This window comes from Strix aluco, chromosome 10 (assembly GCF_031877795.1).
Source record: "Strix aluco isolate bStrAlu1 chromosome 10, bStrAlu1.hap1, whole genome shotgun sequence".
NCBI lineage: Eukaryota > Metazoa > Chordata > Aves > Strigiformes > Strigidae > Strix > Strix aluco.
The window spans coordinates 29,222,793-29,248,863 of record NC_133940.1 but is presented as its reverse complement, the minus strand read 5'-3'; the positions used below and the strand labels follow the sequence as shown (position 1 = coordinate 29,248,863).

Genomic DNA, 26,071 nt, shown 5'->3' with positions numbered 1-26,071 from the left:
CCGCCCCGTCTGCCCCGAGACACCGGCGGAGACCAACAGGGTGAGCGACACGAAGCAGCCGCGAGAAGACAGTTCGCGTCCCCGTGACAACAGGGACTAGCAACACGAGCTAAGACCCACTACCGCTTTGCAAGCACCGGGAGGGGGCAGCGAGCACGGCCGGTTAGCTCACCCACGACCGACGCGCCGGAGCAGCGGCGAACACTGCGGGGAGCAGCGGCGAACACCGCGGGGAACAGCGGCGCGCGGCCACCCGGCAGGGGCGCGGCACCCCGCGCTGCGCATGCGTCACGCCGCCCGTGCCGCGCCCCGGGGTCCGCGCCCCGCGCGCCCTGCGCGTGCGTGCTCCCGACAGCACTTCGTTGCCCTCAAGCGGCGGCCGCAGAGCGAGCGGCGCTGCGCGTGCGTCGGCCCGCCGGTCGCCGGCCCGCGCGTGGTGCCCGCGGGGTCAAGCAGCGGCCGCTGCCCCGGACGCTGAGTCCGTCCGTGCCGTGGTGGCGTCATTGCCGGAAGCACCTTCCCGCCATATCTGGTGCGCGGTTCTTCTCCTTCGGTGGGTGGCTCTGCTGCGGAGCCCCAGCGAGGGCACCGGGGCCTCCCTCGGTGGCGGCTGCGCCGTCGCGGTGGTCTGGCGGGCGACGAGCGCAACCCGAACCCGGCCACCGGCAAGTGCGGTGCGTGCAGGGCCGCCCCCCTGTGCTCGCATGCCCTCCCAGCCCGGGGCCGCTGCCGCCCAGTTCTGGGGCGCGCCGGCGCTGTTCTGCAGACGAGCGATCTCGATGGCGTTTCGGCAACCCGGTGGGATCCGCGGCGGGGCTGGTGGCTGCGTGTGGGCCGCGGTGGCGGCGAGGCGTGGAGCCGCGCGGTACCTGCGGGGCCCTCGGGAGGCACGGAGCTGCGAGGCAGCGGCCGCCGCCTCGCCCTGCCTGCGGCGCTCGCCTTTCCCGGCGGCGGGGTCGCCGCTCGGGCCTTGGGCCGGAGATCGCCCGGGGAGTGCGGCGGGGCTCTGCAGCCGGAACTGGGGCTGTCTGGTCAGTCTGGCTGAGGCCCTGCACGGGGTGTTTCTGTCGGAGCAGCGTTCTGTTTCCGCTCTGCTCATGTCGTTCGGTGAACTTCGTTAGTAAGGTTCAAAACAGACGCTTCAAGGGAACTTCTAATAGAGCCCTGGATTTACGTTGTCTTATGCTCCTCCTGTGGTGCCCTGGACCACTGGCTCTCCCTTATTGCCCAATACTTGGGTCAGCCTCTCGGTGAATAGTTGTAATTTTTTGTGAGCTCTGAATTCTGTGTTATATTTTTTTCTAGGTATAAGAATCTCCAAGTGACCCTGAGGTGAAGTTGTATGCTGGTTCCCCACCCCGTCTGATATTTAGGGTGGAGTAGGTACTAAAATACCTGAGAAGATAGATGACTTTCAGTCCACTGAAAAGCTATGCAAATTGGAAAAGGTGGGTTTTCTTTAATTGTGACACATAGTTCTCAATAGCTATTTTTCTGTGTGCTTTGCAGTGTAACCTGATTGCTTTCAGAAGCTTGCTGTTCTCTCTGGAGAGACTAATGTCATGATTGCCTTGTAGACAGGGAATCTGTGGCGGGTAGAAAGCAGAGAGCAGGAAGCTCAGCAAAAGCCTCAAAGCTACCTATTTATGAAAATATTTTGGATTATATCAGTAATGTATGAATGTCTTCTGTGAAAAAAGAAAGTCTGGATGTTGACACCTGCCTGTTTGAGTTTTAACCGTACCACTCACTTTAGTGTAGGTAATTCTGACAGCTGGTTTTCCAGCTTGGTCCATATAGCTTTCTCCTGATGCACAATATTATCTTCAGTCTTGTTCTGCTGTGATGTGTAATAAGACTCCAGAATAGAATCTCATCAGGCTGTTTTGTTTTCTGAAGATTTCTTTATTACAAGTGGAGTAAAGAAGGGTATGTTTCACTTGTTTGTTTGTGCAGCTTTGTCACTATGATGTGAGTGCATCAGTCAAGTTCATGCTGTGAGTTACTGGCATTGGGTACAGCCTTCTTTGCGCTGTTTATTTGATGGACTTATGAACAGAAACTGGGAAACCGAAGACTTTGAGAAGAAAGAATCTCAGCTTATGCTGCAGTGCCCAAACTGAGACATAGATGTGAAATTCACTCAAAGAAAGGGACGTAGAGTTGCCTGGTAGGGACTTTGTAGTAGAGGAGTAGAAGTGGTGAGTTCATGTGTGCAAGGTGAGAGGGGAAGGAGAAAGGAGCTGGTCAAAAAGAGAGCCCTGAAAGACTGAGAGTAGTAAAAGTGCAAAGGTGGAGTAGGAGCCTTTACACATATGGTGGGAGATTGAGCCAGGAATAACAGTATTCCATGGTGCATTTCTCAGAGGAGCAGAGGGGCCCTGAAGCAGAAACAAATGCAGAGCAGTTCAGGAAGGTGCTGTAAGAAGGTCCCAGGCTTGTTCCAGTTTCTGTCCCTTGCCTAGAGAATTCCCAACAGAAAAAGAGTTCACTCTGCAGATGTGGGGGTTGCAGGTGCATCAAAGGCAGCAGCAATAGAAATGGATCCCTTGGAAGTGATTGAAAGTACAGGTTGAAAACATGTCTGCCAAGTGAAAGGCAAATGTCAAAAATTACTTTAGCCTTGATCTTGAAGAGCCAGGTGGGTGACAGTGAATTCTAAAATTCCTTTCAGTGTTACTAGAATTCTCCTGTTTCTTCTTACAAACTGCCAGGAAGTTTGTGAAGGAAGGAATTAAGACTTCAGAAGGTGAGTGTGTGTCATACACTGCAGTGACTTTGGGTCCTCAATTCCAACTCCAAACAGTGTTGTTCTTGTCAAGCTGCATGCCTCACAGTGATGCTGTGTTAACAGTTATGCTGGGGTTTTGAGGAATTAAAAATCTAAAGTTAGTGCAGAGAGTAAGTGCTTTATATACACTTCCACAAGAAGTTGTTTCCAGAGTAATACAGATTCTGTAATAGAGGTGAAAGGTCTGTTAAGGTCTTATGGATTTATTACATGATTATGTGTTCTGACTTGTACCGTAAGTTACTGACCGGGCTCTGCTTAAAATACCTTCTTTTGTGATTGACTTTGAAGTTGCTGGTTTATCGTGTGTTTTTTTACTTCGACCATCTTTGCAGTATGGGAAACTTACTGTTCAAATTTCGGTTCTCAGGTAACATGATTATTTTCTGTTTTTTTCCACTCTTGTAACTCTAAGGAATAATGAGCACAAGCTGACCCATTGTCAGCAAACAGGGCTGAAGTAAGCTTTCTTGGGTGCCAGTGCTTAGCTTTTCTAATGACTCCTGTCAACAGCAGGATGTTATTTGAGGTTGCAGAGGCCAAGTTAGGTCTCTTTTTTGTGTGTGTGCTCTATGCTTTTTTTCAGCAATACGGGTTTTGTGTCACTGGAGTCAGAATTCAGTAGGCTTAATGTCCACCTTAAAGGAATTTCTGAATGACTGCTCGGTTGGCTTATGGAGGATTGCTTTAACAGGATTGCGTTGGGTTCCTTGATGATCCATTTCTGAAATGTCCTGGACTCTGACCAGAATGTTACAGAGGTGTCCCAAGGTGTTTTTCTCATGTGCTGCGTGCTAGATAAGGCCTTTGCAATATCTAAACTTAAGGGTGTTATTCAGTGTGCGTGCCTCTCCCTCGGTACTCACTAGTATGAATGCTGCTTGACATGGGTTATTCCACTGTGCTGGTCTTGGAAAAACTTATAGGTGTGTTTGCAAGAAACTGCAAATGAACTACTAAATTGTGGTATATCTGACTTAGTTCTGTGTGGGGCCAACTCTAGAACTTCTGTCTTAATCATAAAATCACAGAATGTGTGACCTAAGCAAACTGCCTACTGTTGAGTGAGAAATGTTACACAATGGTTGTCTTGTCACTGTTCATCTGAGCCCCGCATCTTGTATGCATCTTCACCTTTGCATATGTATGAGCATTTAAGGGAAAACTTTTCATTGTGGAAATAAACATGACATAACGCAGGTGCTCCATCCAGGTTTCCTCCATGTTGTTAGTGTGTGCCTTGCCTTTGGGTCTGGTCCTGACATTGTGTTCAGATCATGTTTCTCAGCCACCAGAAAGTGCTGAACCATAAGAATGGTTTCAGTGCAATATGCTTTTCTTTTTGTCCCTAGTTCCACTATGCTCACCTGAAAAATAGTGATTTCTTGTCTCATATCCAGAACCCTGGTACACAGGGCTTAGAGTGGTTGGATCAGGCTGTCAGTGCACGTGTGGTGCTTCCAGGCCACTGTGCTGTTGCCAGTGATTCCTGTCAATGGTTCTGGGGCAAGAGAGTTGTCAAATGCCTTCTGTATTCTTGAAGGACTGTGTAAATATATATCAGTTTGTTATATGGTAATATTACTCTCAGCTCATAGCAGCTTTTCAGATGAAGGGAAAAGAATATGCCATGAAGCCATCATCTAAGACCTGCAAAACTTGCAACTGAGTTTTGCCATTGCTTTGCGATTGTGATACGTTGTTTTCTAAGCTCTTTGTGTTGAGAAAGAGGAGCTTTATTTGTGACTTAACAGTAATACAAATTGTATTGTTATTTCTGATATGCTTTTAGTTGACTACACAACAGTTTTGGCTGATATTTCATGATGATAATTTTGAAGTTTTCTGAGAAAAGAATCCTGAGGGAAGAAGCACTGAAAATGCACATTAGAAAGTTTTCGTTGAGTACATGAGGGAGTGAGGGCAAATGAATGGCTGATATACTGAATGACTCATCTTCCCTCTTTCTGTAGAAAATTGTACTGGTAGAGTTAAAGAAACTGGACTGAAACTGTATTGCTACAGTTTGTGGCAGTTTTAGACAAGATCGGTGTTCTGTGGCATTTTCATGTTTATTTTGGGCTAATAAGATGTAGAATTGACCAGTATGCACATGACTTGAATTACTACTATGACTGTTTTAATAGGTGGTGTTCTTCTGGAGAGACAGTTTATGTTAAATCCCTGCTGTCTGTTCTAGAATTAATTGCTCTGGTTGGTTTGGTGACAAAGCTCCCACAAATTTCATTGCTTCCTCCTCCCCTTCTCCCACACCAAATAGTATACTGCAAAGTATAAATTGTTCTCTTTGTTTTACCTTTACAGCATTCATTGCTAGAGAGTACAAGCAGGAAGTTCTTGAGAAGTTTTTGAGATGGAGGGTGATGCCGAGTCACCTGTGATGGTAGAACAGTGTTCTCTTACTTAAAGAGCAGTTTTTCTAGAAGTGTCTCGGATAGTCACTGAGTGGTTTCTACTAGAAAAACACATTTATAAACCAGGTTAGGTGAATGTCTGTCAAGGTTAGTATAGTTTCTGTTAGTGATGAGTACTAGAGTTCAGAGAGAAAGCTTATCTTTAACTGGTCTTGTTAAAGCAGATAGCAGGGTTCGGCCTGATGTATTTTCTTTGCTGCTTAATTTCCTAGGTACAGTGTCAAGCCAGGGGATAAGGATTATATCCGAACTCATCCAAATTTCACATCAGAATAGTTCACGCAGTTACGTGTCTTTGTGTTACTGTGAAGTGCTACTATGCCTTACTACCAGAATGGTGCATATCTCAGACATGTATTTCAGCTGCTTGCATCTCTCGTTGTTACCGTAGTAGTGACCTGTTCTCTTTGATCAACGTGTTTTGTTTAAGGTGTTACAACCACTCCTCATGTTTATATATTAATTTATGTTATGTCCTTGCAGAAATACTTAGTTGGTCACTCTTATCCTTACCACCCTTTACTTTTTTCCTCATCCCCCTCCAATAATTTGTTTTACTTTAATACGCTCTAATTTGAAGAACAAGCTGAATAAAGCAGTGATTAAAGTCAGTATCTCTTTATGTGGTTGTAACCTTCTGGAGGAGAAACAAATACCCTACTGTGGTTTGTAACATTTCTAGGATAACTCTGGGAAAATACTCATGATGTTTTGTGTATTGTTTGGTTTGGTTTTATTTTTTTCTGTAGAGTTGTGATTTTGACAGCTCAACACTCGAACTAAGAACAAGTTTTGTCATTTCTAATGAAAGTTATCTGATGCCATGGATATCTGAAATGTTTTATTATGTTGTCACAGATAAAATGTTGTTATCTTTTCTCAGTATTGTTGCAACATATTTCTATGTTCAGATTTCATGTAGAAACGGTGATGTATAGTGCTAGTGCAAGTCATTCCTGAACAAGGAAGATATTCATGATTTGTAAATTACTTACTGAGTTATCACCATTCCTAGCCAAAGCTATTGCATCAAGTTGTAGAACAACTAGGAAAAAAATCTACTTTGTCACAGGTATGCTGTCTAAAGGTGAAAATAAATTCATGGTAAGGGTTTTTTTGGAGGTGAAGGATATGGGGGAGGTTATATCTCATGACAGAAGTTTAGATGTACTTATGAAATACGTTGTTCATAGATTTTTGGCAGTTGCTGCCTAGTGAATCTCTTTTAAGGGTTTCAGTATTAGAAAATCTACAGATACTTTTGTAGTTGACCCACTGAAATCATGTTGACCATGTCTCTGTTTTGCCTAATGTTTCCCCACGTGCTTGGCACTACCTCATCATTTCTTAAGCCACATCATTCCTGTGTCCTGTGAATTAATTCCTTAGTTTGCTTTGCTCACACACACTGTTTCCTTCACTTATTAAACTGTCTTCATCTCAACCCACAAGTTTTCTCACTTTTACCCTTACAATTTTTTTCCCCGTCCTGCTGGGGTGAGGGGGTGAGCAACTGGCTGTGTGGGGCTTAGCTGCCTGCAGGGGTTAACCCACAGGAAGTGTGGCAGCCACCATATAGCTGCTGATCTCTGCAATGGATTATTGGCAAGAATGCTGCATTTCAACTGACTGCAAACCAGGATCTCTTATACCCAGGTTCAGAATTATAGTCTACTTTATAATGCTGTTTTGACATGAATTCTAAGCAAGAATGTAGCACTGTAACTGTGCAGCGTAGAGCACCAGTAATTTATAGAGCAAAGCAGTTGTGCTGTGTCTTTTTGACATGCATTTCATTCTTGCATCAGCAGTTTTGGAAAAATAAACTAGTAGAGAATTCCAGAATTTGTGTACTTAAATAGACAGTAAATCAAGAAGAATGTGGCTGAATTCCATAGGGCTTGTAAGTTCTTATTTGTCATCAATGTGTGCTTTTCTTTTACTCCAGGCTTGCACCCAAAGCTCAATATTTCTTTGCTGTACTGTATGCCACAACTGTGTTCAGTCAGACCAGGAGAATTTATACTCTGAAAATAGGCTTCACAGTCAGTAAATATGTGCTACGCCCCAAGAGTCCCTGGTCAGCTCAAGCCTTTGTGCAGAGTATTCATTCTAGTTGCACACCCTGTTATTCTCACCCTAAATAGTTTTCTTCATGTGTTGGAAACGTTTCTGGTAAATACTGTAGTTTCTTACATTTTTTCACAATGTCCTTGCTGGTATTGGATGCCATTACAGTAGGGAGAGGCAGTGTGCTTACATATAGGCAACGTTGTGGTGCCAAGAAGGTACGCCTTTGGGGAGGTCATATACTTTGGGGTTTCTCTGCTGACTAAAGAGTGTGTTCCAGGCATCATGCGCAGCATGCATTTGTTTTTCCCATTCTTTTACCAAGATTATCCGTGTCCTTCAGTTATTTTCTTTTGAAGGGGGTGGGCAGGTGGGACTATCTATCTATTTCTTTTGTTTTAAAATGGCATAAGTCTATAACCCCGAGGGTAATTAATTTCTGTGTTTCCTTTGGCACTAGTACCAAGTGCCTTTGTGACTGTGTGAAAGTCTGTGACTCTTGTGCACATCAGTTTGACTTACAGCTCTTTGTCTAACTTTGCAATGCATTTGGCAGCTCAGGGTAGCAGTGAGTTGCTCGGAATACTCCCTGGGTGCCTGAGGCGGCTGCCAGGTTTGGGGAGGGTTACACTGGGTGCAGGGATGGTCAGTCAGTGGGGACGAGGGGTGGGACACCTGCACCGTGTTGGGAAGGAAAAGGGGGGTGTCCCCGTGCGAGGCAGAGGTGGGGGCAAGCGGGACGCTGCAGGCTGGCAGCTGGTCAGCCGCTCCTTGACCATCACTGCAGGCCGGTGGGTGGTCTGGGGCCTGATCTGTGGGTGATGTGCCACCTGGGGAGGCTGGTGTGGGCTGAGAACGTTTGGACTGGTGGATGCACCTGGACATGCAACCAGTGATTGTGTTGGGGAGGTTCAGAGGTGGGGGAGGGCAGGGGTCATGTTGTAGTAGTGACCTTGACACTCCCCCCACCCTGTCCCCCAAAAGCTCTAAGCCCCACACCTGCCTCGATGTGCCCACCAGTCCCATATCCACTGCTAACCTCAAAACCCCCCACCAGCCCCTAACCCTTCCCCCAGCTCCCCATGTAGTTACCTGCTGTTAATTGTAACAGCTTGGTTTTACTAATAAAAACCACTGATTTCTGTTTCTGTTTTCTGTTTTCTAATGGGTATTACATGTGATCTGTCTTCCCCTCACCCCTAAAAATTCCCTTTTTTCCTATTGGAGAAAAAGGAATTTTCAGCATCTTTTGGTGAACGAGACAATGGGTGGATGCATAGAGAATGTTTGCTTGTTTGTTTTTTCTGTCTCCTTTTCTTCTAAGCTATCTTTCAGAACACTTTGTCTATATAACTCTCTAAGTGCCCAGTCTGGTATAGTATCACAGTGCAAAATCCTGAAGAGAACATGAAGATAAAATTTTAAGCTAAGGAATGGCCTAAGAAAATAAAAGGGACAGAAAAAGCCAAAGAGAACACTGAAGGGCTATGGGAAATCTCATCCGTGGTGCAGGACACAGCGTGGGTTTTCAGCACATCCTCAGGGAAGGAGAAATGTGTTACTCCAGCTGATGGGATAATGGGCACTATTAATTACCAACTTTAAATATCGGAAGTGTTGTAAAAGCAGGAGGAACTATAGATGACTGTCGCTCTGGTCCAGCAGATCATGGAGCACACGTAAAGCTTTAAAACCAAATCAAATAAACAAAGGAAAACTAAACCAAGAACAACAGAATACACCAAGCAGTTAACCTAAAGCAAACTATTTAGTCTTCAGTAATGGAATTGTGTAGCTTTGTGTAATGAGAGGTTATTCCATCAATCACATGAAAGCTTTGAAGAAGTGCTCTGAAAGTATGATAGTCTAATTGGTCTCAACATTCTTTTTGCTTTGTTTTGCAGGGTAATCCTCCAAAGGGGGACACTTGAAGAGAAGCAGCTGGACATAGTAATACAGTAATTCATTTCAGTCATTTTCTTTGAGGCAAGCATCTAAGTATAGGAGACGTATCAAAAAGGTAATAATTAAAAACAGCAGGAAACTGGTTAAGTGCTGTCACTCTTCTAGGCAGCTAAGCATTGAAAGGTGGGTGAAGTGTTTCTGTATGAAAGTTTGAGAGGGAGTACTGAGCAAAAGAACACCAGAAGCTGCTTGGAGCTGTGACAGAACCAAGTTTGCTCATTGGTTCAAACTTTTTAGTTTTTATTATTCTTACAAATAGGAATGAAAAACCAAAGAATGATGACATTTGTCTGAAAATCAGAGGCTATTTGGGGATCTCTTTAGATATATGAGGGGAAAAAAAGATGGAAATAAGGATGCAGAGGGTGGTAGTTTTCCAGGAGATTGAATACAGAAATGTACCGTTTTCATCCATTACTCAGAGCTTCAACACAGATGACTGTACTTGTGTTTGGCTGAATTAAATAAGGTTTGTATCACCCATGAGACTATGTATTTAATGATGTTTATGTTAAGTGGAAATAATTTTGAAGCTTAAACCATTGGAAATGCAACTTCAGTCTGTCTGCTTGATCAGAATAACAGACTAACAGAACTGAGATGCTGCAGACCTCTTAGAGAAAACCTATGTAAGAAATCTCTTCTAACTACATACATGTAATGTCTATCCTGTGATAGAAGTTTGTGTGCATCGGGAACAAAAAAAAAGCCCTTCTAAAGCTCTGTTTTCATTCAGAAAATGAGTCTTTTAAATAGCTCTCCATACAAATTGCCATTTTGACCACAGCTAAAAAAAGCTGTTATTTCCAGTATTCTCTTTCCCTCCTCATCGTGAGATTCAGTTACCGTTACACAGATAGGACAATTTTGTCTTGGTGACAAACATATAAAACAGTGCCAAATAAAGGAGGGCAAAGAACAAAGAATTAGACAGTGGGACAGAATAAGTAGGAAAACTCAAGTACTGCAAGAAACTGAAGATCTTTAGTGGGTCACAAATAAGTAGATATCACTGGTCTGTCACTCTGTCTATTATTGGTTTCTGGGAAGAGAGGGAAGTTAGAGTAACGTTAGGGAGAGTGAAAGCTGAAGAGCACAATAGTAGAAATTTTTAAGGAGTAGATTTAAGGCTTAGGTGCTCCAGTGCTCCCCCCTTCCCCTTGAAATATATTAGGTGATTTTTAATACTACACTTTAATATTTGAGTTAGGAAGATCAGGGGTTTGGGAGCTCATTGTTATAGGGAATATTTCAGGGTTAATTCTTGGGAAGGTGTGAGTCAGTGCAGTAGCTTTGTGACTAATGTTATAAGTAATGTTACAGCTGGGGTTAGGATTAAGGAACTGGAAAGAGCATCTGGATGAACAGATTAGTGGAGAATGTTTCAAAGTTTGAACAATTCAGGTAGTAGTAAACAAAGTCAACAGAAGTCAAAATAATTTATTTTTTTATCTTGGGATGGCTGTCATGGTACAAAGGAAGATCGGGGCAGTCGTTAGGTCTTGTGGTTGAAGACAGTACCTATGGAAAAAAATCATGCTGCTTATATTTAACCAAGCTCAGGTTCTGAGCTCTGGGTCTGGGACAGACATTCTTCTCTGAATACAGGTATGCCAATGAAGTAGGTTATTTCTCATAACTGTTTTCATTACCATGCAGTAGGTTACCTCTGCTGGCAGTGTACATCATATATGGGCTTTCCTGACCCAGCTGGGTTAGGGAGTGCTCCCATAAGATCCTCAGTCACCAGTTTGAGAGAAGTAACTTCTAGCAAGCACTAGCAGAAGATAAAATCTCCTAATGGCAAAGCAGGACTCTTTGGAAGACACCTATCTCCTACCTTAAATCAGGGAGGGAATCATGTCTCTTGCCGCTTTCAGTTTAACTTTAGAAAGCAAAACAAAACAAGGTTCCTCAGTAGTAAAGAGCTGTGAGGAATACATCTGGGTTTTGGCTTCTTGGCAATCTAGCACCTGACAGAAGGTGTTGGATGTGACACTCTTCTTTAAACTGAAACCTTTCTGAGCAAGACTTGTTCCCACTTAAGAGTGGTTTGTTTTGAATTAGTTTAAATTGACTCGGAAGTAGTTCAAGCTGAAGCTCTGTGAATCTGTCACAAACTGAAATAAATGCCCCAGTCAGAGCTTTCAGTGGTTGAACTGCAGCAGAGGGACACAATTTCCTTGTTATTTTTCTGGGTCTGTTTGAGTTTCATAACTGGACACCTACAAGTATAACTTAGGCATTTTTATGCTGCAAACTGTCCAGTTTCAGTGTTAGTAGCCAGTGGTAGCAGAGGATAGGTTTGTTTCAGAAGCACTTTGGTTTGGGGAATTAGGCACCATTTCTATAACTCTTAGGCAGATGCAGAAATCTTGGAGCTTAAGCACACAGAGGTTTGTGTTCCAGACATGTGACTGAGAAGTTTGGCTAGGTTTAAAACCTGTCTTTCTTTCTCTTTTTCCTTTCTATTTTCTAAAGCTCATTAGAACAGATATTTCCCCATATTTGCCTCCATAAAGTTTCTGTAAAGGTATAACAGAATTGTGGCTAATTGAATCCTGTAAAATTAGAGCGCTGGGTTTTGCCTTTTGGGATATGGCTGCTTCTCAGGATCATAAGCAAATAACAGATGTGAAAATACTCTGCAGGAAGAAAGCATGACATGAAACAAACAATTTATTAAAAAGGACTGTACAGACAAATTAAACAGGTAGCACACTGTTACTCCTACTGGGCACTGGAGTGAAATATTTAAAACACAGAAACCAGTGAAAGCACCAGATATTGCTAAAATACCTAAATGCTAAAATGAAAACCTATGTCAGAGGAATTAGAAAACTGTAGAATAAAGGAAAGCACTTTGTTTAAAGTGCTGTTAAAGTCTTAATTTCTTGAATAGCCTGCTATTTAGAGTAACACATCAACAGCTATTCTTTCAAAATTAGATTCTGTAACTTGAAGCCATGGGCAGGTTCAGTCAGTGTCCTGTTCAGAAAACTAAACCTGAATTCAGGAAGTGCAAGTATTAAAATTTGACTTACATTTTCTTTATAGTTAATGGGGTCCTTGGCACTAAAGTTTGAACAACTGATCTACCCCAGCTTGGGTATGAAGATTTCTGTAGCAAAGCCTTTAGACACAGTAGAGTGTTCATATCCTTTTAGCATGAGTTTAAGGTGGGGGGCAAGGGGAGAAGCTTGTGTTTTGGGGTTTTTTGCCATTTGGTTGCAGAACAACAGGATTATCCTTTGAGGCAAGTAAGGAACCAGGAATAGACCCTGAAAACCATCTGTAACAATCCAGTGATTTTTGTTGTCACTTCAATACCCATTGGAAAGGGAATGACAAAGCCAGGGTTAAACTGCACTTTAGTAATATAAAAGTGTCTTCTAATAACTAGAATTGTAGAATATCTGGAGTTGGAAGGGACCCACAAGGATCATCAAGTCCCACTCCCTGCTCTTTGCGGGACTACCTAACACTAAACCATATGACTAGAGTGTCATCCAGACTCTCCTTGAACTCTGGCAGGCTTGGTGCTGTGACTGCTTCCCTGGGGAGCCTGTTCCTGTGACTGACCACCCTCTCAGTGAAGAATCTTTTCCTCGTGTCCTGTTGCTTGTCACCAGAGAGAGATCAGCACCTCCCCCTCCTCTGCCCCCTCCATGAGGAAGTTGTAGACTGCAATGAGGTTCCCCATCAGCCTTCTCTTCTCCGAACTGAACAAACCAAGTGACCTTGGCTGCTCCTTGTAAGTCTTGCCCTCAAGACCTTTCACCATCTTGGTCGTCCTCCTCTGGACACACCCTTAGTAGTTTGATGTCCTTCTTACATTGAGGCATCCAAAACTACACACAGCACTCGAGGCCGCACCAGTGCAGCGTAGAATGGGACAATCGCCTGCCTTGACTGGCTAGCTGTGTTATGCTCAATGCACCCCAGTACATGGTTGGCACTTTAGGCTGCCAGGACACACTGTTGACTCTTACTCAGTTAGACTCATTCTCAGCAATGCACGCTATTCATGTGGCAGAACTTTGTAAAGGATGTGGAAAAAGATTTGTAAACGCCAGTATGTGATTGACACAAATACAGTATGTCATATTCACATCTTTTCTTTTTAAAAAACATTGTTAAACACAAGGGCACAAGAAACTAGTTTAAAAAAGTAAAAATACAAAACTGCCATGCTAAATTAGTAAATGGTGCCTCCTTAAGCATACTTCAGAGCTCTAGAGATCTCGCAAGAAAGAAGGAACCTGGCAATGTAACAGTGAAGTGAAAGCAGCCACGACTAACCCTATTTCAGAACTGTAAGTCGAAGTTTCTACAAATATATCCTTCTATTCATGCTACTTCATTGCAGACCATTCGCCCATTCTCCACTGTCACTACTTTTTAAAATTATCTATGGCTGTCATCAAAGTATGCTGCTCTCATGCACGCACTCTGGGGGAGTCCACATACTGTCCTTTAACTCTGTGCATCTTCCCTTAAACTCAGTAGGAATTGCTCTGACCAGGGCACACAGCATGTGGCCGCTCTGACATTTAAAAGTAGAATCCAGTATTTGTGTTAGGAAACCTGCATGGCGATAGAGGTAGTGCACTACTGCCATTTGGAGCATGGGGTCAGGCTACTGACCTCCATTATTGCTGTCTCACAGAGACTGAATCCCAGTTATTCAGCTAACAGAATTTACTGCTCTTCACATATTTTCAGGACCGCATGGTCCACATTCTGTCTCTGCTGTTGACAGATGTTTAGCTATGAAACATTAAAATGGGAGAATATCAACTGAACTTGGCATGAATTATAGGACTATATTCAATAAAATACTCATGTACTTTGTGACAGAGTTGGGAAATCAATGGCAACGTATGTGATTTGGCCAGTAAAATTGGTTTATGTGGCTTCGTACAGTCCCCAGCATTTGGCAAAGTTCTGACTAGAGACTTGGGGCTTCCCTGTTCTTCCTATTTAACAGGCAAGGTTCTCAATATAACCATTCTAGCATAACAATAGAAGAAAACCTGGGCTAAAGAGAGAATGTACAGAGGTGGTCCCTGCCTCCTGAAGTTAGTGAAAAGAATATTTAATAGTTGAGATCAATTTAGACAGCAAAGGTGGTGACAAAGCTGGGATTAGAGGTAAGTTTTAAGCCTCGGTTCTGTAGCTGGGTCACTGCCATTGTCCCCACTGGAGGAACTGTTGTTACATAGTGTGAAACAAAAGGAAGACACGGATACAGGGAGCAGTCTAAAGGATCCTTTAGTAAAGGTTCTTTTGGCACACATACAGAGCAAGAAAAAAAACCTGGGCTGAAATAAATCTTACTTGAAAATGACCTATTAAAAGATACAAAAATGGGAAGTTTGGGTTGAGGGAGGACGATGACACCAAAGCCAGGCAGTTCTGATGAAATACATAATTTTTAGTTGATACTGCTCCTGGTGCATGTTACTAAACTCTCCTGTCCTCCAGTGGAGGATATGTCTGCCAAGGGAGATTCTGGCTATAGAAACCAGGAATAGAAGATGTGCAGAATGGCTTGTGTTGCAGTCTGTGTGCGTAGAGATTTGGGATCTTCCATGCATGTTTCCTAGAGAACCACAGGCTGGTTAGCCACAGAGCCTAGGAGGACCATTAATACACTTCATCTGAGCCTTGTACTTAAGTCAATCAGTCTTCTGACTGCTGGAAGTAATACCGTATTAAGATGTTAAAGCATCACAAATTACATCATTTTTAGAAATTCATACACAGCCAGCAACTTGATCCCCCTTCCAAATTTTGTCAAGGTTGATGGAATGGTACAATCAAATTCCAGTAAATCAGAACTCGTGTGTGTCCTTAATGCACTGATTTCCTGTATAACAAATTTCTCTTTTTTCCCCTGTATAAAAAGAGCTCTATTGGATGCCCAGACCTATGCAGTCTTACTAGCTTGGAAAAGAAATTGTTCTTCGGTGAAACAAAAACAGACTGCCTGCTATTTCAGTACTTCAGATAGTCTCCTGTTACCAGGAGAAAGCAGAATAATCTTTTAGTAACATCTGTTTGTAAAAAGAGGACATAAAAGCGTTTGTGGTAATCACATTTGGCCAATAGGAACAGCCTGGCATTTAGGATATCTGCATAAGAATTCCATGTTGTTTAGAAGTCCAAATGATGGAATGACTGGAATGTTAAACTGTAGCACCAGTAATACTTACTTTCCTAAAACCAAATCCTAAGGACTGGAAGGAAATTAAGACAGAACAGGAACATTGTGCTTACATTGCATTAAATAGAAAACAAGGGGTCGGTCATACTTGAGTCTGCACTTCAGTAAAGTCTGGCCACATTTGCAGTTTTACTGGAAGGGTACTGGAATAGATCACGTGTTTGCTTGTCAATCTTTTGGGCTTCATTCATCCTGTTTCCTCTTGGGCTTTTTGGGATTCCGAGATCGGCTCTTTGCTTTGCAGAGTGGACATATGGGCGCATTCCGATGAATTTGTTGGTGACACGATAAACATGCCTGAAATGTGACATTACAGCCTCTTATTACAAAGGTTTAAGTGTCATTGTTACACTGGTTATTGAGTATCATATTCTAAGTTACGGTACAGAAAAAATTAGCTAAGGCTTCTTGCCTTCAAAGGCAAACCAGTGTGACATTCTATACAATCCAGGTCTCTGTACAGTAACTTCAACCGAAACACGAGAGTATCTCATTGAATTGAAACTACAGTTCAGCAGACCCATGGTTCAGGCATGTATCAGTAACTAACATTAAATTCTATTTTGTGTTAAATGTTCCACATCTTTTAAGGATGTTTACATGTGTAATAGCTCACTGAGTCAGAGAAGTTACAGTGAAGGCTAACTGTGATGTCATAGAATTCAAGGCAGGAGCGTTCAAGCAGGTTAGATGGATTCCACGTATTTAACACAAGATGCAGAACTCTGCCCTTTTGCTCCATACTAAGCCCTTTAACTTCCATTTAACTGAAGCATATTACATTCAGAAAGGCTTTTTGATGGCCTAACTCCAGATAGCAAGTACATAACTACGGAGTATACCTACATCAGTTTGCCTCCTTAGTCAGTGAATCTCTGGAACTTGGGTGGGATGAATACCCCTATGGAATTACTTAGCTCTTTTTACTGACTACAGAAGGAGCTGAGTAAAACTGTCACTTAAGTGCCTGTGGTTAGGTTAAAATAATCCAATTGAAGATGCCAAGAAAAGCAGAAACAATCACCTTTCCTGGTAATTGTACCATCAGTGATTACACTCCCTGATAAAATATGTGCATTACTTCGAATTTGAATCCATTTGGGATTAACTCGCAGCTATTAGTTTTTCTTTAGCCCAGCATTTTTTTTTCTTACACGCCTTTCTCCCACATGAAACACAAGAGGAGTGGGAAATGCCTCTATCTCTGCTGATGGAGACTCTTAAGCTGAAAAGGAGTCAAATAATACAGAGCCTTGTCCTTAACACTTGATGACTGGTGCTACTGCTTTATACCTACTGGGGTTGCTCTTGATTTGAACCACTGCAAGAAGAATCGGAATCAGGACACATCATTTTTCCTCTTCATAAATATTGATCAACTTAATAAACAAATCCAGTGACAAAAGAGAAAACCCAGCCGCATTCCATCTCCTGACCTTCATGGGAGGTGGCTGCTGTCTGAAAGTTGCTGTCTGTCTGGTATCTTGTTTCCTTGCCACTTGCAGCTGTTGGGCAGCCGCTGCAGCTGCAGCCAGAGACTCTGGGATGGGAGGCTCCTGTGGTTCTGTCTGCCATTCCGCTTTCTGCTTTTCAAAGTAGCTAGACAAAATAAAAACAAAAGTATAAACATCTTCTGGAGTTTTCCATTAGTTTGTAAAGGATATTTTCTGTGAATATATAATGGGTTGCATTTCACTGTCATGTTCCTCCACTAGAGTCAAATTGCCTACACTTAGACACCACTTGGACTAGTTCATAAATAGAATTGGTGGTATTTTCCTCTGCATTTCTACACTTCAGCCAGATTCCAGATTGTCAGCTCCTAAGATACCTTGATGTACAACTGGATATAAATCTAATAGGATGGAAAGTGGACAACATATATATTTGATCTTTAACAGCTTTAGATGCACCTTTTATGTTTTAACAATGCACAATTTAGTTTTCACATTTTATTCTGTTAAAGTGAATAACTTTTGTATGCAACAGATTAATACATTCTTTGTAGTGTGAAGGTGCTTGGAATGGAAAACAGCATTTCTGAAGAAATACAGAAGAAATGTTGAAAACTGTGTGTCTGTGAAAATGATGCCAAATGTGCTGGGTATTAAGAGTAAGTTTCTTAAAACATCATTTGCATTTAAAACTCATCTGTTAAACAAAGGACACTGTTCTTTGAATAGTAGCTAATTCTGTCCCCCACCTAGGTTATATCTAAAAATGAAACTCTAATTTATTATCCCAATCTATTCCACATCTATGGTAAACTTACTTGCTGACAGTCATAGGTGTATGGCTAAATGCCACTGCCATGTGCATGCAGCAGAAAGTAAAATTCTGACTAGCAGTAGCACAAACCAACTGAAGAATACTTGTTTTGTATCCCTTTCTTGTAGTGCCTCCTACCTCTGCTTGCTAAACAAGCAAAAAAAAATATTTTCAGGAAGAAAAAAGTTGCTAGAAAAAGCAGCATATGGTGTAAAAATCTAGAGAACCAACCACCCTTGAATTTTGCATGTCATATGTAGAGTTTGCAGCTTGGAATAATCTAAATTTAACTTCCAACAAATTCAGACTGAATGTTATCAAATATATGTGCTCCCACATCCCTTTTTTGTTAACTTTTGTTTTTCATGCTTAGCTTTTAAGTTTGTGCTTCCACCTACCAACAAAAGTAAAATGACAGAATAACCAGTAGAATCTAGAGAAGGTGTAAAGCCAGATGATGCTTGCTTTGGAGACTTACTCAAGGGACAGTTTCTCTTCCTCCTCACACAGATCTGGCAGCCTCTGCAATCCCAGAGTCATCCGCAAAGCATCTACATGCTCCTTCAGGGGTTTGTACTCCTCATGCAGGCGACGAGTAGATTCCAAGAGCTTGTTGAGGTCGTTCTCAGACTGCTTGATAGTATTCTCCATCTGAAATGGGAGAATAGGCACGCTTTTAAAGAACTGTCCCTTCAGTGGCTCTCTGATTGAGCAAGAGACTATCAGAAAGAAGAGATTTTTCTTACTAAAGCTGGAAGAGATTTGAGACAATGCAACAGTAAAAGAGTTAAGATGCTGGGAGGATGAAAACTGGGCAAGGAAGAAGGAACTGAAAGTGACATACAAGATGCATTTTCATTTAAAAAAGGCCATATATGAACTGAACAACAGAAAAAGGTAGACCGTCTACAGATGAGTCAGCAAGTGAGCAGCTGTGGAAAACTATCAAGGGACAAAATTAAACTAATTTTCTGTGTTTCTAAGATACCTGAACACTGATGGTTAGAAGTTAACAAACAAGCTAAGGAAAGGTTCCTGCTTCTCTTACTGCAGTAAATGGGAAAAGCAGCAGAGAAAAAGACAAACTGACAGGAAAGAGGGAAGGATGAAACAGAGACTGAGGTTATGCAGCTGGGTAGGGGAACAGACATTTCAAGTGATAAATAAATGCAGTCTGCACATCCAGTATGTAGCTTGTACTTGTTTACAACGGGGGAGCTTTTTTCTTCTGGTGCAAAGCACAGATACCTTCAGAGCTAGAAGGCACTGTACAGTCATGTAAGTGCTCTAACATGACGTAAAAACTGCAGGTTTAAAAATACATTCCCCATTTAGCCCCCTAATTTGCTAATCTTCTACAAATTGTTTTATTTGTATTAACTCCTTCAGGCTGGTGCTTCTTATTGTTTGGTGGTTCCACTCAGTGATCAAGGTCAGCTCTTCCTTAAGAACTTAACAAATACATTTTTCTTAGAATCTCTTTTCTTTCAAAAACCTCCAATCAAAAGTCCCACCTAGCTGCCAAAGTTTCTGTTTCCAGGTGCTAAATGAGAAAAGACTAACAGGAAGAAAAGTTTTCTATGGCACTGCCAGAGTGGTGTTACTGTGGCTGCTGGTAAAGTTGTGGCTACAGTGGGCTTGGTTCTCTATCCTCTGGGTGCAAATGCTTACTATGCAACATTACAAAATACCCTGCCCAACACAGACAGGAAAAAACAATTATCCTGAGGTAAATTTACTTTGCACTCTGTGTAGGATCCTAGGAGGATCCTTTGTAGGATCCAGATTATTGAACCAGAAATGCTTCACTGATGTGCACAATTCCACAACCTGTGGAATGAGTCATAATACAACTGTGACTTAGGTTGTCTGCAGCTGGGCTGTTGCATACCACATTAATATCAGCATGGATCAGACGCAGCTCCTCCACATGGGCCATCTTCTCTTGCAGCAGCAGGTCCATTTCCTGTTTGTATTCTTTCAGGTGCCTCTCCTCAGACTCCAGGGCTTCAAATTCTGCTTTTAGTCGTGCCTTTATTTTTTCCATCTGCAAAGTCTTATTCCTGGATCCCAGTGATAATTAAAAATACAGAGAGATGACAGTAAGTCACTGCAACATATTTTAGTGAGGTGCCACTGTATAGGTGAATAGATGGAGGAAGGTATAGCAGTAATAGACAAGGGTGAGACTAAGCGTGAGAAAGGATGAGGTGCAATGAAAGAACTGAATTCTAATTCCAGCTCTTTTGCTGAGCTTTTCAGTGCTATGAGAATTCTTATACTGAATTATGAAATTAACAGAACATTGTCAGACTTTAACAGTTACTGTAGAATCAGAGAATTTGTACCAAGAGTTCTACTGCATCTGTTAACTCAAATTAAACCCTAGTTCCAAAACAGAGAAATCCAGAAAATCTAGGAGGTTTAGCACAGGATTCTGAGAAATGTGAAATGACTTGGAGGGGCATTATAGTGTCATATACACTGACTAAAACTATGTGGACAGTAATTTGAACTGCTAAAACACTAACTTCAACATCAGGTTAAAGAAAATTTCAGAGCAATGACATAACAGAATAGTAAAAACTCAAATTACACTGGCCATCCACATCCCACTTGCAAGTAACTCTGCATTCTTTTGGTTCTTTGCTGAGATCTGGTATCCGTCACATATTTGTAAATGTTTCTGCCCATACCTTGCATTCTGTTTTTTTTTTTTTTCATTTGTGCCAATCCGTAATTCCATAGCAAAGATGTTTAGATGCTGAGTCCTTATTTCTCTTCAAAGCTTATAATCGAGGAGTGTGAGTTTCAGTCATCAGTTTTAAGCAGCAGAACAATCTACTGCTGTTGTGATTCAACACTTGTCCAAGCTGTTGAACAGAACAAACAAACTGTTCTTGGTCCTGCGATTTAGTTAATGAAGAGGCCTTAGTTATTTTTTCTGTACTGGAAGTTAGAATATGGCACCAATGTGCCAGTAACACTTAAATGTTTCTAACAAGAGGCTGCAATGTCACACTTCAGGCATGCAATCAAGAGTTCCAGAACTCTTGCTGTAGCTTGTGTGAAACAAGGATGTAGCATTCCTTTTCAGTCACCTAACACCTAGTACAAATAGATCCATATAGGTTTCCAAGTGCACCACTAAATAACACAGTAGAGTTCCTATAGGCATGATGTAAGAGGGAGATGGGGAAGAAAATGTTTGCATTCACGTTTAAATATCCTGTTCCTATCCCAACGCAAAGTGGGGTGAGTTTGATTCAAATTCACTGTAAGCAGCAAAGCTGACTATAGAATACAGTCTGTAGATTATAGGAAGCTGCCTACCAGATTAGCAGTGAAATCCCAGAATAGGGATTTCACCTTGATCCTAGAACTGGGTGTGTGACTTCCCTTCCCACTTAGGCCCAGACTTGCTCTCATTGAAGCAAGCAACATGGGTCTGATATTTTTAATGGGGGCAGAAGGCACTGAGCCCCCCGGATGGGAACTAGTCTTTTACCTGCTTCTAGGAAAGGGGATTCCTAAACCTCTGTGGGACATTTGTTCCCTTTACAAACTGTTCCCATACCCAGTCCCCAAGGGGAAACTGCTCCCACAGCACTGAGGAATGGATGGTTTATCTCAGTGTTATTCTATATGATACTTGTAAGAATAGGAGAATATATATATCCTGCACTTTAAGAGAGTTACTGTTTTCTCTCCAATCAAAGTTCCCAAAGACAAAGAAATTTTAAAGCTAGCCTGAGGACTCTTTCAAGTATATGGCAGGTGTCTGTATAAATTTTATTCTTGCTTTCATTTGCCTGAGGCTCACCCTCTGTCACCATCCCTCTTAGGGAGGCTCTGACGTTGTGCCTGTGAGTCCTCCTCTCAGTCCCCTTGTTTCTGTTTCCAAATCAGTCTTTGCGAGTTCAGTATCTGCCTGTGCACCTAGTTTTGGTAACCTTTTCCTGAGTGCGTGAGACGTCACTGGCACAATGGGCTTCCACCATTTGCTGAAGAGCGTGGCAGAAAGGAGAGTTGGTCCCTGGGCCAACTAATTATGGCTATGTATTCCAAGTATTATAGCCAGTAATGTGACCAGGGTTCCTCCCTCTCTCACTTCAGGAGTTTATAAAGCTGCAAGAGATAAAAACGGTATCATAAATAACTTCTTCAATATGTATTGAGAAATGAGCTGCCTGTTAGGGATAATATGAATGAAGGAGATTTAAAACAGAACAATAAAAAAACCTGAAGGTCAGAGGGACTGCTGCTTCTTTCCTTAGAACAAAGTAAGACTAAATTCTGCCTTGCATTATTCCCAGTGATTGCAACCCATGACTGTTGAGAATAGAAATACCAGACCAAAAACAGATACAGAAAAAGCCAATTACAAGGGCACGTCAGAGGTCACTCAGAGACATTCACAGGTATTGTGGAAAACATACTTAAAACCAAATTTCATAAAATTTACTTGGTAAGTATGATTGTTTTATCTCTGCTGTAGCTCACCATAGAGTTGACCTTGTTTCATATAGTATGTTTATTGTAGGAAAGACGAATTGTATACCTGTGAGCGTATACTTATTTTAAAAGGTACACAGTCATTCCAAGTTTGGAAAAGTCCGTATCTCACCATTAAGAGTAAAAAATAGCTGATGAAATAATAAGTCAACTAGTAAAAGTTTTATGAATGAAGTGCAGAAGACTGGATGTAGATAGAATTCAAGTACGTAGCTACAACAGTGTAATCTTTAATGTCACTGAAGGTGTTCTGTCATTTACTATACAATGGCATATACTAGTTTAAATGTAAATATTGGACTTAAACCAGTAAAAGAGATCCTCTTTACCTTCCATTTTAAATGTGGCAATAGCTCACTAAAAAGTACCATCCAACCATCTACCCCCGTTTTCATCAAGTCTCATTGTTCCCATTTACTTAAAATATTTATTTAGTCATGGCAGCTTTGATTACTGAAACTGGGAGTTATTTGTCCCCAGTTTCCTCCATTTCCTCTCTTGTATTTATGGCATGCATTCACCTAAGACAATGGAAATAGATCAGTTTCTTCACTGTTACTAGTCACTGGCTGCCTTGCTCTGCCAAATTGTTACAACAAATGAGTTACAGGGGATTGTTTTAGTCCAAATGATTAGATTTTGATATTAGGAAAGAAAAACTGCACACAAATTAGAATTCTTCCTGTTATAACAGCATCAGGCAACATGCAGTAATATTTTAAAACAGAAACCGTGTGATTTTTAGATTGCCTGATGAATTCTGCCCTCATATTCTTTTCCCTTCTATTTAAGTTCTTACACTGCATTGATAACAGTAGTTGATAAGTGCATCCCAGTAGGGCATTAAGCAGTGAAACTAGCATCTGTCATCAGTTAAGTTCACTCTCATTCTCTTTTATCTCGTCCCAGTCAGAACAGAGATTGAATCTTTAGGCATTTGTTTAATTTTATGACTGGGGTTATTTCTGTGGAATTACTTAATGCATATAAATAAGCATGTGCAGATGTGTTTGGATTGTGGGCATATACATACATTTACTGACTGCAGTATTCTATTTGACTACAAATTATATGTATATATCTATAGATACAGATACAGGTCTTCAAAATCATACTCCAGAATCCCTGCAAAAACCCAGCTGAGCTGCCTTTAATGAGTGACAGAGAATGGGCAATTTCTTTGATTTTGATTGTGAGGGCTTTTTTCCTCTCTTCCAGTAGAATAATACCTGGAATGCAAATTAAAATAAAGCTGGCCAAATCTATCAAATGTGTGTCTGTAAACATAAGAAATTCTCATGTTTATTTTGAAATAAATTCTTCATAGAATGCAAGCTCCTTTTAAAAGATCAGGGATGAAAACATAGGTTTACTTGATCAGATTTTGTTAAAGGTAACTCAAAATTGACATCAATGTTGCAAGTAGGATTAACTTTTTGATGCTGATTCTTTATTTAAAATATCTTCAAGCAACTTTCTTGATACTTCATTGTACACTAAAGCTAGTAACGTCACCTTGACAGTACCTTATGCCACAAACAGCAAAAATGTCTTAATTACAGTTTATGTATCACCTTTGAATATATTCTCAGAAAACTGAATGTGCCATAAATTTCCAGATACAGGATATCAGTCTCTCTGAAAACATTATTTAATGAGATATTTAAATTAAGTGTTATGATAATTGGACCACAAACTGCAGTAGGCCATATTTAGATCTGTATTTTAAAACAGAGCCTGCCTAACAGTTGAGAAGAAAAGCATTGCTCTTCAAAGTATGTCTTGTCCCATTTCTTTCTACAAATAGTTTTGGGATGATGGACACACAACTATTTTTGCTGGATCTCTCTTCAGCCCTGTGGTATCGTGTGAAGGCGGCCGAGGCCCGTACGCCGCTGCCAGATCCACCTCTCCCGTGGGTAAAGTGTGCTTCTTGGAGGTGCCGTTACCGGCCAGAAGTCTCCGTGACCACCCGCAGGCACAGCCGGTGGCAGCGCCTTTCTCCCCGGCCTCTCTCCCCGACAGCCCCTCGCCAGCTGCCCGGTCCCAGAACAGTTCTCACGGCTTTGGGGTCGGCCTGCCTGGCGCCTCGCTGACAGCTCCACAATCGCGGCCCCCAGTTTCTCTGTAACGTGTCCCGGCTTTCCGCTGCACGAATTCCCACTGACACGGACGGCTCCGGCCCCATCCTGAAAACCACCGTCCTAAGCCTAAGCGGCGATGCGCTCCCTGACGAGCCGCCGGGGTGGGCGCGCACGGAGCCGCTCAGCGCCCCCCGCTCCACCGCGTCCCGCCGCTCGCCGTGCGGGGGACCCGGGCACGAACCCCCGCGGCAGGCCCGGGCCGGTGGGTCCCCGCCCTCGCTCCCGCAAGGCCCTGCCCCCCCGCGCTGGCCGCCCGGCCCGCCGCCTCGGGGCGGTGGCCAGAAGCCGGGGGCGGGGAGCCCTCCGCGGGGCTTCCTCTCCGCCCCCGCGCAAGCGGGAAGGCCGGGCGGGAAGATCCAGCCGAGCGCCGGCGGAGCTGCGCCGCGCGCGTAACGCGCCCAAATTCAGCGCACAGCCCCCGCGTAACGCCGGGCCCGGACCGCGCACCCTGACCGCGGGGGGCGGCCGCTCCCGCGGGTCTCCGCGCCTGCGCTTGTCCGCGCCGTTCCTCGCCCGTCGGCGCCGTACTCCGCTCTTCGTGCATCCCCTTCCGTCCCCAGCCCGTCAAGGCTCCTGCCGGGGAGCGAGGGGGGCAAAATAATAGGTTTGTGACGGAGAGCCTCAGGAATGAGAAATAATAATTCAAGGGCTTAAAAAAAACCACCCGCGGCCCGACACCACTCCGCCCGCTGCGCGGGGCCGCCGCGTCCTTCCCACCCGCGCGCTCTTCCTTCTCGTGTTCCCACTCAGGGCTAATTCTCTGGAAAGGCACGACCATTGTCGCCCCTCACTGCGCATTCCAGCGGCGATTCCCAGCAGCAGATGCTCCCAGCCTACTTAGAAAAACGTATTTTCAGCTCTTATCATAAAGCCCTGCGTGGTTTTCTTTCCCTCGGTAGCACAATAGCTACTTTCAGATAGATGCAACTCCTCCGCTCCCCCGAGGAAAAAGCTGCTTCATGTAGCTGATGCGGCACAAAGCAAACATACCTGATCTCCTTGATGCTCTCGAGTTTGCACATAATTTCTTGCTCATCTGCCATGCTTTTCACTCCCGATTTAAACCTCCCGTGAAATGGACAAAATGCCAGGGGGGGAAAAGAAAAAAACGTACAATAGACACAATGTAGTCACCCCCTCCAAGCGTTCGAGCTCTGAGCCTGTGCGGCAGCGCCAGTGGGAGCTCTGGGACTTGGAGTCCGGCTGCCCGCCGCTGCCTCGGCAGAGGGACGGCAGGAGGACCACAACACCCACAAGGCAGAGCAGAGCTTTCCTGGCCTTCTTCCTGCAACTACATTTTAAATCGATTTGTCACACCTCATTATGTCAAAGGTTGTTAGGAGTGCAAAAAGCGCAGAGGCTTCCTCCTGAGATCTGTGAATTGTTTAGCATTTCGTTAAAATCATCGAGTACGCACTAAGAGACTGCTGAATGAGCTCACGATTTTGATTAAAAACTTTGATACAAAGGTATGCCGTAGCCATTATTACTACCATGCTGTTTTCTACTAGATGCTCTGAGTGATGTGACTGTGTCTGGAGTTCGGAAAAGACATATTTTGTTCCTTAGGTTTTTCTTTTTTATTTCTGCTACTATACATAGCACTTGTAACTGTGGAAAAGAAAAACTGAATGTAAATAAAACTGTTGGATTG

General features: G+C 42.9%; 1 protein-coding gene and 1 long non-coding RNA gene across 7 annotated transcripts; one reads left to right on the top strand and one right to left on the bottom strand.

The window, feature by feature from the left end:
• Nucleotides 1-540: 540 nt before the first annotated feature.
• Nucleotides 541-24,118, top strand: LOC141927681 (uncharacterized). 4 transcript variants are annotated; one of them, XR_012624558.1, is made up of 7 exons: nt 541-674; nt 1,306-1,448; nt 7,175-7,275; nt 9,201-9,316; nt 12,796-13,015; nt 22,075-22,179; nt 24,081-24,118. It is a non-coding gene; the product is annotated as an uncharacterized LOC141927681 (long non-coding RNA). The 4 variants fall into 4 exon arrangements; XR_012624556.1 differs by lacking the exons at nt 22,075-22,179; nt 24,081-24,118 and adding exons at nt 17,499-17,603; nt 18,269-18,402; XR_012624557.1 differs by lacking the exons at nt 22,075-22,179; nt 24,081-24,118 and adding an exon at nt 17,499-18,099.
• On the bottom strand, nt 14,519-26,071 carry ZC4H2 (zinc finger C4H2-type containing). 3 transcript variants are annotated; one of them, XM_074834933.1, is made up of 5 exons: nt 25,408-26,071; nt 19,650-20,631; nt 18,237-18,409; nt 16,927-17,089; nt 14,519-15,787 (listed from the first exon to the last, which is right to left on the bottom strand). In XM_074834933.1, the coding sequence occupies exons 2-5, from the start codon at nt 19,803-19,805 to the stop codon at nt 15,674-15,676; spliced, it is 606 nt and encodes a 201-aa protein (XP_074691034.1). In that variant the 5' UTR covers nt 19,806-20,631; nt 25,408-26,071; the 3' UTR covers nt 14,519-15,673. The 3 variants fall into 3 exon arrangements, with proteins under 3 accessions (XP_074691034.1, XP_074691032.1, XP_074691033.1); XM_074834931.1 differs by having other exon boundaries at nt 19,650-19,821; XM_074834932.1 differs by lacking the exons at nt 14,519-15,787; nt 16,927-17,089; nt 18,237-18,409; nt 19,650-20,631 and adding an exon at nt 24,132-25,250.

What these genes read in the sequence shown, in the direction of transcription:
- ZC4H2 (XM_074834931.1), bottom strand. Translation starts at nt 25,460, where the DNA reads ATGGCAGATGAGCAAGAAATTATGTGCAAACTCGAGAGCATCAAGGAG. An exon ending in TCCATGCTGATATTAATGTG is followed by an intron (nt 18,410 to 19,649) that starts GTATGCAACAGC and finishes CTCCCATTTCAG; the next exon opens with ATGGAGAATACTATCAAGCA. An exon ending in GAAGAGAAACTGTCCCTTGA is followed by an intron (nt 17,090 to 18,236) that starts GTAAGTCTCCAA and finishes TATTTTGTCTAG; the next exon opens with CTACTTTGAAAAGCAGAAAG.